This window comes from Leopardus geoffroyi, chromosome B3 (genome assembly GCF_018350155.1).
Source record: "Leopardus geoffroyi isolate Oge1 chromosome B3, O.geoffroyi_Oge1_pat1.0, whole genome shotgun sequence".
Taxonomy (NCBI): Eukaryota; Metazoa; Chordata; class Mammalia; order Carnivora; family Felidae; genus Leopardus; species Leopardus geoffroyi.
In genome coordinates, this window is record NC_059337.1 from 27,953,654 (window position 1) to 27,967,622 (window position 13,969).

At 38.1% G+C, this 13,969-nt stretch overlaps 1 protein-coding gene across 7 annotated transcripts in view; it reads right to left on the reverse strand.

Annotated features, from left to right (window-relative positions):
• HERC2 (HECT and RLD domain containing E3 ubiquitin protein ligase 2) overlaps positions 1-13,969 on the reverse strand; it is a 273,658-nt gene that overhangs the window by 151,029 nt on the left and 108,660 nt on the right. For 4 of the 7 annotated variants that reach the window (XM_045448938.1, XM_045448940.1, XM_045448937.1 and 1 more), the window contains 6 exons: positions 11,774-11,958; positions 10,383-10,538; positions 9,529-9,714; positions 2,847-3,017; positions 2,355-2,458; positions 1,162-1,339 (listed from right to left, as the gene is read on the reverse strand). In XM_045448938.1, the coding sequence (XP_045304894.1) occupies positions 1,162-1,339; positions 2,355-2,458; positions 2,847-3,017; positions 9,529-9,714; positions 10,383-10,538; positions 11,774-11,958 (980 nt within the window). The remainder of the gene's footprint in view (positions 1-1,161; positions 1,340-2,354; positions 2,459-2,846; positions 3,018-9,528; positions 9,715-10,382; positions 10,539-11,773; positions 11,959-13,969) is intronic. The other 3 variants (XM_045448942.1, XM_045448941.1, XM_045448943.1) reach the window with 1 other exon arrangement.

Genomic DNA, 13,969 nt, shown 5'->3' on the forward strand with positions numbered 1-13,969 from the left:
CTAAAACACAAATATGATCATGACCTTCCCTAGGTCTCTACATTTAGAACTCCCTCTAATCTCTCAAAGATACTGCTCTAAAGGTGGTTTCTGATGGCTTAGGCCCCACCCACCAGGGCCCATAGTACTTTCTGATCAATTCTACTCTGGCTCTTCTCATTTCCCACCCTCTTTGCTGATTTAGAAGAAATGTATCTTCCCCATACTACACATATTTGAAGGAAAGGATGAGTCCATCCCCCTGAGAGGCTCTGCAGGCAGCAAAATGCCCAGCATGCACACCAAAGGCTTGTTCCAGAAGGCTGGGCTGACCAAGTACATTGACCATCCTTGCCCACTAGCATTCTCTCCTGACAGTACACATACACAAGCAACAGGAAGCTCTACTTTTCTTAACAAATGCTCCTCACACACCTGTATTTCTGCCCGAAGATTCACACACTCACTTTTCTGGGACTCCAATGTCCTTACTCCTTCACCTCTGATGGGGTTTCTTCCCCATCAGAACAAATTACAAATGTCTCCATTTCATGCTCTTCTACCCTGTGTACTGCTCTATTATAATGTCTGGCTCATCATCACACAAAAAGCACCTAAAAGCAGAAATGTGTCTAATGCACACTTAATGCATTGAGCACCTAGCATGGTAACTCATACTGAGTATTTACTCAGTAAATGCTTGCTGGATGGTTGGCAGACAGAGAAATGTAGGAATATGTAAACAAAACTTTAAATCCATCTTATGGAATATAGTGAAATTTTATTACTTTAGGTCATTAAAAAGGTCGCAATCCCAAAAGGTATTTGGGTCTAGTAAAAACACAATCCTCAAAAAGAATATTATCCCCAATAGGAACAGCCAATCCATGTCACATGGAGACGACAGCCAAGTTGAACACATCTGTTACAGGAAGCAAAAGTGAGAGCACGCATAGGACTGATATTTCCATGCACCTGTTAGCTTCCTCTGCTGCCACAGGTCATGAGAGCAAATGAAAGCCATTCACAACTATTTCTATTTCATTGGTTTAGTGTCATAGTCCCACGATCCTTATTTTTACTCACCAACAACTGTGTTGATTCTTCTCCTATTCTAAATAGCACGTAAGACTCAGCTAAAATAACCTTCTAATCTGTTAGCAGAAAGCAAATTTTTCTTACTGGCACATTCGATCTCAACCGGAGACAGTGGTGTGCTCATAGCTAAATAGGAAGCATGTAATCCGAGAAGTAGGCCCAGATTCCTTTCTGTGTCTATCAGAGGTGAAGAGAGACTTCCCAGATCTGGTATGGTAACAACTTCTTGGTCAGGCTTGGAAAGATAAATTTCATCATCAGTCTGAGAAAACAGGGTTAATTGAAAACATAAAAACCAAAAGAGCAACAGCTTATATCCCTAAACAAGACAAAGTTCCATGAGGAAGAGAAGCAGATGCTCTGGATACCCTTTTCCTACATCCTATTATGCTGCTATACATGCTGTGTGCTGTAGGCACACCCTACAAAGCAAACGGTAAACACACAGATCTACTGGTGGTAAAACCAAAGCTCAGATAAACAGGTAAACTAGAGGGGCTCTTGGGTAGCTCAATCAGTTGAGTGTCCAACTCTTGATTCGGCTTGGGTCAAGATCTCGTGGTTTGTGAGTTCGAGCCCTACCTGGGTCTCTGCACAGACAGTGCAGAGCCTGTTTGGGATCCTCTCTCTCCCTTTCTCTCTGTTCCTCCCTTGTTTCTCTCTCTCTCTCTCTCTCTCTCTCTCCCCCTTCCTCTCTCTCACACACATACACACACACACACACACACACACACACACACACACACACACACACACAATAAACTTTTTAAAAAATTTAAAAAACAACAGGTAAACTAGATAATTCCTTAAAGAATCAAATAGAAGTTTACAGGTTGACTGTATACTTCAGAAAATATACTGAATTGCTACATGTATAAATAACACCCCCAAAAACCCAAAAATATGAAAGGACTGCTGTGAGTAGTGAACTAGGACCACAATATGTGGAGGTATAAATTTATGTTAACAAAAAGAAACCAGTTAGAAAAGAGATCAAATGAAAAAAAACTTTGCCAGTCTTATTAGATAAGTTACAAGCAAAGTCAATCTCTCCCTATGCAATGCTTTAAGTCTTACCTATGTGGCATTTAATAAATTTTATTACCTATGGATCTATACCTGGAAAACCAATCCCAACATATAAACTCCAAAGCTTATGCATAGGTAGGACATACTTCTATTCTAAAGAATTATGCTACTAGATAATTCTTCCCCCAAAAATATGTATCTCAAGATAGTAAGCCACTTCACCATGATGCCCACGCACACAGCCTCACCTCCAGATACTGGCCAACACAGAAGGCATGCATTGATTCCCGGGTGTCTTCAAACTGCAAAGCAGCTTCCAAAGCTACCACTGGGTCTTCCCCTGCAAACTGAGCTAAAACAAAAAAAACAAAAGCAACATTATTTCAATACAATTTGCTTAGACACCAATAGTAGAAATGTCAAGTAGGAAATAGATCAGGCAGGTGACTCCAGTGTGAGGGTTACCAAAGTATAATAATGATCTTTCATCCCCTCCCAGAGCTGCCTGCGCCAACTTAGGATTTGAAACAAGTTTCAACAGGTGTTGAAACAAATACAAAATGATAAGGAATTCTTCAAACCTGTTTGAATTCGCTGATAGGCCGCACACCAAAGTCACCAGTAGATTAAAACGTGGGGGGTGGAGCAATATACTCAACTGATCGCTTAAAAGCCAAATACTCTGCTCAAAATGGCACATGCTGTAACTTTTAACCATGAAGTAGAAAGTGAGGCCTTACCAAGAATACTATTTCCTGTTAATGACTGTGTCTGGAAGTCCTTTATATCATATACTTTCCCATCAATCACAGTCCAGAAGCCTCCATCTTTATTGTGGTTCTCCAAATCAGCTTTGCGTATCTGTGTCACCTCCTCATTATTTCTACAGTTCTGACCTGTAAAAAATGATTCTGCATATACAGAAACCAAAATCAATCAATCAATAGATCAAGAGATAAAGCAATAGAACAAATCATGCAAAAAAACTATAAAGGGAAATAGACAAATCCATAATCACAATAGGAGATTAACATATCTCTCGCTGTAACTAATACCACAAACAAAAATTCACTAAGAATATGCAATGATTTGGGGCGCCTGGCTGGCACAGTTGGTTGAGCGTCTGACTTCAGCTCAGGTCATGATCTCACAGTCTGTGAGTTCGACCCCCGCGTCGGGCTCTGAGCTGACAGCACAGAGCCTGCAGCCTGCTTCAGATTCTGTGTCTCCCTCTCTCTCTGCCCCTCCCCTGCTCATGCTCTGTCTCTCTCTGTCTCAAAAATAAATAAAAACATTAAAAAATAAATAAATGCACAAAGAACATGCAATGATTATAAAACAAAACAAAAACAATATCACATGAGCAGCATGAATAGCAAATCTGACTATGTATAAGGCAATAAAGCAAATCCCAAAAATTTCAAAGAAATAAAGTTACAGAGCATATGCACTGACTACAATGCAGTTAAATTACAAATAGGTAACAAAAATAAAATAAAAATTCATATTTGACTTCCCAGAAAAAAATGTCTATAGAAAAAATACAATGAATGATAATGAAAATACTATAGATCCACACTTCTAGAGCTGTGTTTAAGGGCATTTATACCTTTAAATATATATAGTAGGGGGAAAAAAAGCAAAAAAGTAAATAAGTTAATAAACATTAAATCAATAAAATTCTAAGAGTTCACGATAGTCAAAAATTTTAAAAAGGGGCACCTAGGTGGCTCAGTCAGTTAAGTGTCCAACTCTTGATTTCGGCTCAGCTCATGATCTCACAATCAGGAGATTGAGCCCTGAGTCAGGGTCTGTGTTGGGCATGAAGCCTGCTTAAATTCTCACTCTCCATCTCCTTCTGCCCCTCCCAGGCTCACTCTCTCTCAAAAACAATAAGTAAATAAAAAATAAATAAATAAAATAAAAACAGAGGAGGAGGGGAGGAATGAAGGGGAAGATGAAGGAAGAATGCCTCACTGGTCACCTTTCAAAGTGCTAGGACATTAACTCAGTATCACTGAAAAATGATAGGGAGGTGATTGAAGAGGGGAGTCAAGCTAGGATCATGTCCTTACCGGTACAAATTGTACTTTGTACTACCCAAACAAATGAAGGCAAGGTTGCTAGGGGATTTTATAGAAGACAGACTGTATATGAACTCCCTGGTCCATCTGAACAGAACTGCAGGTGGGTGTCACACAGAATCACAGGCCTCAGAGCCAATGAAACAAGAAACACACAGCATGACCTCAGACACACTCTATCAAAAACTGAATCCAAATCTGCATCCAAACCTCATCACCCCTATACATATAACCAACTGTTTAGAGAAAGTGTAACTGAGAGATATTAGACTAAAAGAGAGGGCAATCAACAAAACTCAGAAAATATGAAATTCTCCAGAACAAATTCCCTGCTTCTTTGACAAATAAAGAGTATGACCACAGAGACAAAGAGGAGGGCCTAGAGATACACTGTTAAAGGAAAAAGAGACTGGAAGTATACCAACCAACTATAACATGCAAAACATATTTAGATGCTGATTCAAAATAACCACTAATAAAAAGACCTTTTTAGATGATCCAGGAAAATGGAACACAGACTGCATGTAACATTAAGGAATCACTATTAATCTTAGACAGAATAATGATATTAAGGTTTTATTACCAAAAAAAGGTCTAATCATTAACAGGTAATGTGTGTCAAAATGTCTTAAAGAGATCTGCTTTAAAATGATTCAATCAGGGGCGCCTGGGTGGCGCAGTCGGTTAAGCGTCCGACTTCAGCCAGGTCACGATCTCGCGGTCCGTGAGTTCGAGCCCCGCGTCGGGCTCTGGGCTGATGGCTCAGAGCCTGGAGCCTGTTTCCGATTCTGTGTCTCCCTCTCTCTCTGCCCCTCCCCCATTCATGCTCTGTCTCTCTCTGTCCCAAAAATAAATAAACGTTGAAAAAAAATAAATAAATAAATAAATAAAATAAAATAAAATAAAATGATTCAATCATTCAATCACTAAGTTAAGTGGAGGAGAAGCTGAAATGTGAATACTTGTAAATCCAGGTTCATTATCCTATTCTCCCCTACTTTTATCTGTGTTTTCACAATGAACAAACATCATTTCTCTAAAAGCTAGAAAAATATCAGATTAAACCCTAAGAAAGAAGAAAAGAAATAATAAAGACCAGAGTAGCACCAGCATAAAGACAGACAACTGGATCAATGGAATAGAATACAGAACTCAGAAATAAATCCTCATATATATGGTCAAATGTTTTGGACAGAGCGTCACAACCATTCAATGGGGGAAGGACAATCTTTTCCACAAGTGGTGCTAGGAAAACTGAATATCCAATCGCAAACAAATCAAGTTGGACCCTTACCTTATACACCATATACAAAACTTAAAACAGATCAAAGATTTGAAGAGCTAAAACTATAAAATATCAAACTCTTAGAAAAGAACAGGAGGAATCCTTCATGACATATAATTTGGCAATGATTTCTTGAACAGGACACCAAAAGCATAGGCAACAAAAGAAAAACTAGGTTAAGTTGGACTTAATCAAAATTAAACATCGCTGGACACTACCAACAAAATGAAAAGGCAATCCACACATAAGGAGAAAATATAACTAAATCATATACTTCCAGAATACATAACAAATTCCTACAATTCAACAATAGCAACAATAACAAAACCTGATTCAAAAATAGGAAAAACACTTGAATAGACACTTCTCCAAAGATATGCAAATGGCCAATAAGCACAAGAACAGACATACATTATCACTAACCATTAAGGAAAACCAAATCAAAACTACATTATAATACCACTCTGTCCCATTAGGATGGCTGTTACCAATAAAACAGAAAAAAACAAGTGTTGGCAAGGATGTGAAAAAATAGAGCCCTTCCTTGTACTCTGCCTATGGGAATGTAAAATGGAACAGCCACTATGGAAAACATTATGGTGGGAAGTTAAACACAGAATTACCATATGACTCAGCAATCCCACTTTTAGCCTCTAACCCAAAGGAAGTGAAAGCAGGGCTTCAAACAGACATTTGCACACCCATGTTCATGACAGCATTAGTCACATCAGCCAAAAGGTGGAAACCACCAAAGTGTATATCAAGAGATGACTGGATAAACCATTTTGTTTGCAATATTATTAAACATTATTCAGCCTTAAAAAGGAAGGAAATTCTGACACATGCTATAACATGGATGAACCCTGAAGATATGCTAGAGTAAGACAATTACCAAAGAACAAATACTGTATGCTTCCACTTACATGACCTACCTCCAGTAGTCAAATTCACAGAAACAGAAAGTTGGATGGTGGTTGTCAAGGGTGAGAGGGAGTGGAGAATGGAAAGTTAATGTTTAATGGGTACAGAGTTTCAATTCAGGAGAGATGAAAGGTTTTGAAACTGGATGGTGGTGTTGGTTGGACAATAACGTGAATGTACTTAATGCCACAGAATGGAAAACTTAAATATGGTTAAAATGACAAATTTTATGTTATGTATACTTCACCATAGTTAAAAAAAAAAAAAAAGGTGGGTTTCCACTCTATCTTACCACCCCCAAAAACAAAAAAAAAAAAAAAAAAAAAAATTGTTCACAACACTACAGATCAAGATGATTATCTGGCAAATTCTACCAATCTTATACATACCCTTCTGGGGAGGAAAAAAAAAAAAGAAGAGGAAAGAACATTCTCTAAGTAACTCTAAGAGACTAGCACAGCCTGTCTTACTAAAACTTTAAATGTCTTGTTATGTTTTTGTACTACTGGATCCCTCAGATAGTTTCTACCAACAAGCTAATATTCTCAGCTGACAGACTGTAAAAAGAAATTTAACAGAGATTGCATGGGAAGCTGTCATGTTCCTAAATTACAGCCTCTTTGTTAGTGGAGGGGTGATTATCAGCAACTTATAGGGCATTAAAAGAAAACTACAATTCACAAGCACAGATGCAAAATTGTTGGAAAAAAGCAAAACACATCAAGACCAGTAACACATATTAATATGACCAATATAATACGATCAAGATAGTTTTATTCCAGATGCAGAAGGCTGATTTAACTTTTGGAAAATCAATAATTAACACGTTAATAGAAAAAAAAATTATATAATCACTGAGATTAATTAAAACTTAATTGCAAAGCAGAATAGAAGGAAACTTCCTTAATATGTAAAGGCTTCTACAAAGAGGGCGCCTGGGTGGCTCAGTCGGTTAAGCGTCCAACTTTGGCTCAGGTCATGATCTCACGGTTCACGAGTTCCAGCCCCACGTCGGGCTCTGTGCTGCCAGGTCAGAGCCTGGAGCCTGCTTCAGATTCTGTGACTCCTCCTCTCTCTGCCCCTCCCCCGCTCATGCTCTGTCTCTCTCTGTCTCTCAAAAAATAAATAAACTTAAAAAAAATTTTTTTAAAAAGGTTTCTACAAAGAAATCCCTTAACAAACCTCATATTTCATGTGTGAAATTTGGAAAGCTTTTCTTTTGCTCCTAAACAAGACAAGGCTGCCCAGTATCACCATTTGTATTCAACAATGCACCAGAGGGTGCTAACAAGTGCAGAAGTCACAAAGGGAAGCTGCAAGATGAGAAATAGACACAGGCAGAGACAGTCAACTGATTTTGACAAAAGTGGTACTCCTGAAGAGTGACCAAGGACACTCCTTTCACCCAAGAGTGCTGGTACAATGATCCTATGGACAAAATGCCTAGGGAAAAAATGACACGTGACCTCTTGGCACAGGGGTGGAATGGTGAGAACTCTCACACTCTATGGAGATGAAAATCAGCACAATCACTATGGAAACCTGGCATTCTGTACTAAAGCATACACTACAAACCAACAAGAAATAGACATAATTAATTCCAGCAAGAAACAGACATAAGAGGAGCACCTGGGTGGCACAGTTGGTTAAGCACACAACTCCTGGTTTTGACTCAGGTCATGATCTCACAACTCATGAGACTGAGCCCCTCTTGGGGCTCTGTGCTGACAGCACAGAGCCTACTTGGGATTCTTGGTCTCCTTCTCTCTCTACTCCTCCCTCACTCTTGCTCTCTCTCAAAATAAATTTTAAAAAAATTTAAAAAAAGAAACAGACATAAGAATATTTAAACAAACTATTAAGGAGCACAAGCCTGTCTGATAAAATGATAAAGAGAAGTAGAGGAGCAGCAACCACACAAGACCAGAGAGAGGTATCTTTCAGGAGACAAGAAGCAGTGTTTAGGATGTTCCTGCCACCATTCCACTTCTTAATCTGGATGGATGTTATTTTCTTTTTTTTTTTTTTTTTAATTTTTTTAATGTTTATTTATTTTTGAGAGAGAGTGGTGGAGGGGCAGAGAGAGAGGGAGACACAGTATCTGAAGCAGACTCCAGGCTCTGAGCTGTCAGCACAGAGCCCGACGCAGGGTTCAAACTCACGGACCATGAAATCATGACCTGAGGCGAAGTCGGACGCTTAACCAACAGAGCCAGCCAGGCGCCCCAAATGATTTTCTCTATGATCAGTCACAGAGCTGTTTTCTGTACTTTTGAGTATGTGCTTTATTTCATAATAAAAAAAGATTTTTAAATGAGTAAGTTTGAACTGCTTAATCAGATTAAATGCCTTCAACCATACTAACTATAGAGACAAAAATAACATTTAACTTCATAAATACAAATGAATGGTGCTAAAAATACTAGTGATATAAAAAAATTAAAAACTATGCTCCATATCCTATTGTTATTTTCTTCAGGATAGTTATTACTTCTTATTTGAAACTCCTATGTTAGAAGATGACAGTCTACAATGGAAGGGGAAAAAAGCCCAGCTTGCCTGAGCTTTCGTACAAAATACAAATGAACCACAACTTCAATTTAATTCTATGAGTCCAGGAAGTCAGAACCATACACAGTATGGTAACATACACTTAAAAAATGTCAAAGCTGAAAACTTTGAGAAGACAAGTTCCATCCCAATTTGGTAAGCACTATAGACAGTACATATAGGGAAGTGCTCAGCTAAATATCGGAATTCCACAACTTAGTAACATCAGTTAGAAATGAGTTTAAAAAGTCATCCCATATTGATGTCAGCCTCCAAAGCTGGACTATATCTAATCACCGCAACAGTACCTTCTGGAGACAACACCCAAGAAAGGGTTCTCCAGAACTTTCTAAAATAGTCCAATTCAGAAAGTAACAACAATTAACAGAAAAATCATTTCTTATATATAATCTAAATCTCTTCTGATTTGGATTATCTTGATTTTCCACTTATACTCCCATCAGTGAAAATGGCAAATATTGGTTTCTCTTTGTGAAGTATCCTTTCGGATAAAAAGGCAAGAATAGGTTAGATCAGGATAAACTTTCCTCAGCAGAAGTTCTAGAAGTTAAGATGTCATACCCATGATGCCAGGCCAGGCTAACTCTTCATTATCGTCCCTTTCCTTTCCCGGTGCAAGGTGATTGAACCGATCCAGGTGTTCTAACAGGCCACCCAGCAGAGGGACAGCTCCAGCCTCCTGCATGAGACCAGCATTTTTACTGAGCAGAAGCACTATAGAAACTACTAGTTCTGGAAGGAGAACACCTAAATTTTAAAAGAAAAAAAAACAGCATTAAGATTTAAATAAAACCATATATCCTATAAAACTACTTTCTAAGCTTGTTCTATGTTCAAATTCTGATAAATCACAAAATAAGGAAAGCATATTTCTACAGGATTATTTTATCTTTCATTTTGAAAGAGACAAACAAAGGTATCAAACAGAACCCTCTGAGTTACAAGAATACTTTTCAAAACCACTGTTTCAACACTTCTGTGAACTTGTCTTTTATTCAGAAAACTTAAGAGTTTACAACTAAGTTTACTTTCAGTAAAAAAGCACTTAATAAGAATGCTCTAGTGTCACAGAACTAACTTGAAAACATATTAAGAAATACTGGAAATTATTAAGGTCCTGAAAGGCGCAACTAATTTTTATGGGGCTGAAATAAAATTAGACAATTCCCAATGACCTCATTATTGAAATGTTAATAATGGCTGTATGACTCTAAATCACTAATTACATTTACAGTGACACAACTCCTACACCAACAGAATTGTCAAGCAAGTAAAAAAAGAAAAGGAGAAAAGCCAACATGACTAGAAATTGTATGGGGCAAAGGCATGCAGGTTTATCAGGAAGTGATAAATTTTAAGTCTTATCTATCTCTGAAAATAAATAAATGATTGAAGGTAGGATATAAAAAAGGTACCAGTGAAGTCCCCTTCCACAATGCAGGCCACCTCTGCAAAGTGCCGCCAGCTGGTGGAAGCAATGCTGGCTGCCACAGGCAGTATATCTCCAATGTGTGTGCACAAAAGGGCTGTGTACTTCTTCAGCAAGGAACCAACACCCATAAGCTCAGGACCTTGAAGAAAGATTTAGAAAATTTCATTTTTACCATTAAAATTTACTTCGTAAATAAATCGCATTGATTCCACCCTCATCTATACATCTTTTATGTATAACAATTTTCTCAAAGGAGAAAATTAACCCATATTCCCTGGCTGTTTTTATGTCACAGAATTTGAGAAACAGTGAATTTGGTTATGTAAATTTTCATACACTGCACTATATAATACCTAGAAAATTTTTTTAATGTAAATACTAAAGTCATAATTTATAGAGTTTTAAAACCTTACACCTAATACACACAAATGTTATCAAATTTCAAGTCTTAACACTTGCAAATTACTTCCAATAAACAAAGTTAGGCATTTTTCAATTTCCTAAAATCTTTAACTTTTCTTCCTACAAGGCTCTTAATAGCTTTCCAGTCCTCATGATTTTGTCTTTGAGATGTCTCTTTCGAACTGTAAGTTCACCTATTTCAACCTGAAATTTTCTATCTACAAATGCCTAATTTTTTCAGCAACTAAGATATTTTAGAATATATATAAACCTTTTCAGTTTTCAGCAACTAAGATATTTTAGAATATAACATCTATAAAAATATTAACAGCAGCAGATGTTTCCATCCTTGACAGAGAAAGCCAATTTACACAGAGCCAACTTTTGAGCTTGTGGAAAGTACTCTAATCTATGTCATGCACAGAACTAAGTGCTTAAATATCATCCTATTTTAATCCTCATAGGCACCCTCAGATGTTATCCCAGCTCCGCAGGTGAGCAACCTACAGCCCCCTGGTAAATCTCAGACTTAGTCCCATGTCTAGCGGCTAATAAACCAGTGCTATAACTGAGACCCAGCCTTCCTCCAATGATGATTCATTCCTTGCATTACTCCCCACCTGGTTTTCCAGTGCGATCAACAAATGCTATGTCACTACTTTGTTCCCACATTATGTTAGTATCCAACACTCCATAACAGACACGTAGAGTAAGTCTGATAAATTGTCTGTTAAGACTAACTTGAACATAAAGGAAACTATTTTTGATGTCCAAAGAACTTAAATATTAAGATGAGGAAACAAAAAATATTGATGAGTCTAATATTTGTCCCCAAAAAAAGTGGATACAAAATGAAGTCCCCCCAAATTGGCACATTTAATAATATAAGAACTACTCATCTGGGAGTGTAGAATAGGCCTAAATTAAAAAGCCCAAAATACACATAAGACATTTTAATTTTAAGCAACTTACTAGATATATCTGAGGTCTGACCAATACTTTCTCCTGGATAAAGTTTACTGATAAGTAGGCGCTGAAAGCGCAGCAACAAATCCAATGAAGCAGTTCTTTCACGACTATGTTGCTCGAAGTCTAGACATGATGAAATCCGACGGGCAACATCTTTCAATCTGGCTACTGTCTGAGAAGCAATGTTTCTATGCAGAGGAAAGAAGATTGCAAAATTTAACAAGCTATGTCTATTTAAAAAAAAAAAAGTATTAAGAAAGCACGACAAAAACTAAACTCAGAAATATAATCGTGCATCCAGGTGACCTGTAGCGGGCTTCCTTCCCCAAATATGAGTCAGGTGTGTTGGCAGTAAACACAACCTCAGTCAAAACTGAGAAAAGAAGCACAGAAGTTGTAAAAGATATAATGATGCCCTTTGCTTTACAAATGTGCTCTAAAGAGCTGTGTGGAATGGTCCAAAATGATAGAAAACATACCTTTGGGGAAAAAAACAACTGTGTCGTTATTTTTGTCCAAAGCTGTATTTCAAATATAGATGTGACACTATTCTTAAATACAAGATTTACTCGCCTTTCTGCCTCACAAATCTGCCTTGAGACCTACTCAAGTTAAGTACCTAGGTGGGCAATGCAGGGGGCACACAGGGCTCAGAAAGCACAGGAAGGAAGACCAAAGCGGGTGCAAACAGAGTAACAGGTGCTCAAACAATACAGCAGCAAAGAAAGGAGCAGTGGGATCTAACTTGAGCCACAAACCATCAGTTAATAGGGTGAAAAAGGAAAAAAAAAAAAAAAAAAAAAACATGGGTCCCAAAAGTAAAATTAGAACAGTAGTAAAATGTTCTGGCTCCACAAGAAACTTGCAAAGGAACAAGGGCAGGGAGTCAAGTCAAGACAAGAGAATGAAGAGGAATGGACACTGTAGGTGATAGAGTGCCCGGCTGCTGGTACTAGATTCTGCAATGCTGAGTCAGCCCCTGAAGCTTCAAAAGGAGAGTATGTTCTGTTTATGTTTGAGGAAATTAAGTTTGGTATGAGTGTGAACGTAGATTAGAGGAGACATAGACTACCAGATAAGACCCTGCCACCCAGGGACAGTCCCACCACCAGTCAAACAAGGCCTGATCCCCGTACTAAGAACAGAGGAATAAATCAGGGGAAGAAAAGAGCTAAAACAGAGCCTTGCTCTGGGCTGCTGTCAAAGTAGCTCCATCTCAGGGTGGGTGAGGGCCAGCCAGCCAACACCTGGCATTGCCACTGAGCAGGTAAGTCTGGGAACTCTGCATAACACCAGGCCACAGACAGGAATTCTATTCCACTCCTTTGATTTCTAACGTTGACAGTAGGTTTGTGGAAAACCTGTCAGTTGCACTTGCCCCCATGATTCATTCCTGGAACTAACAGCACTGTGAGGAAGAAGAGGAGCAGGAAACATTTGAGGAGTTCCAGCACAACTCCAACACACATCCAAAAGTTGCTAAGAAAGAACAGCAAGAAGCCCTTGGCTACCACACAGGGATACTCCATCCACACAAAATGAAGGTAGGTGCTCACAGGGTCTTGCCTCTAGTCAACCCTCTAGTCAACCTCACCTTTCTGTTCTACTACCTGATACCCTGCCTTGACAGTAGAAAAAATCTGGGTTTCATGCTATACAAGAAGGAGCAAAGGACACTAATATAAATGTTAACTTATTTCCTTAATAAAAAATCCTGAACCATAATCAAAATGTATAATTCTGGTAGAGTTCACTAATTAAAAAATCTTCATAGCTCTTGATTTTATATAAATATTTTTCTGTGGCTTCTTGCCAGTGTAAGACTAAAGCATTACTCTGAAATCTGTTTCACAACTTATTCTTGGCAAACTGCAATTTCTTTAACCTGTTTTCCAAGGAATAAAGTATACAAAACATCCCTACAATCTCTTCCATCTTTAGACTATTTTTCAACAACTGTATCAGCTAAGTCAACACATTGAGCTACCTTCAATCACACTTAAGGTAAGAAAATTAAATATCAAAGTCTCTCTCTACATGAGAGAAGTACACTTTCTACATTTATGAAAAGAGTCTGGATCGTAGGCACTCTGTTAGTGAGAAAGGTGTTGATACATTTTCCTTTCTCTATATTCTAAAACTTTTGTGAGGTGTTGTTTACTTCCAGGGTTCAGTTTTTGTGTTTTTTAAGCAGGTATG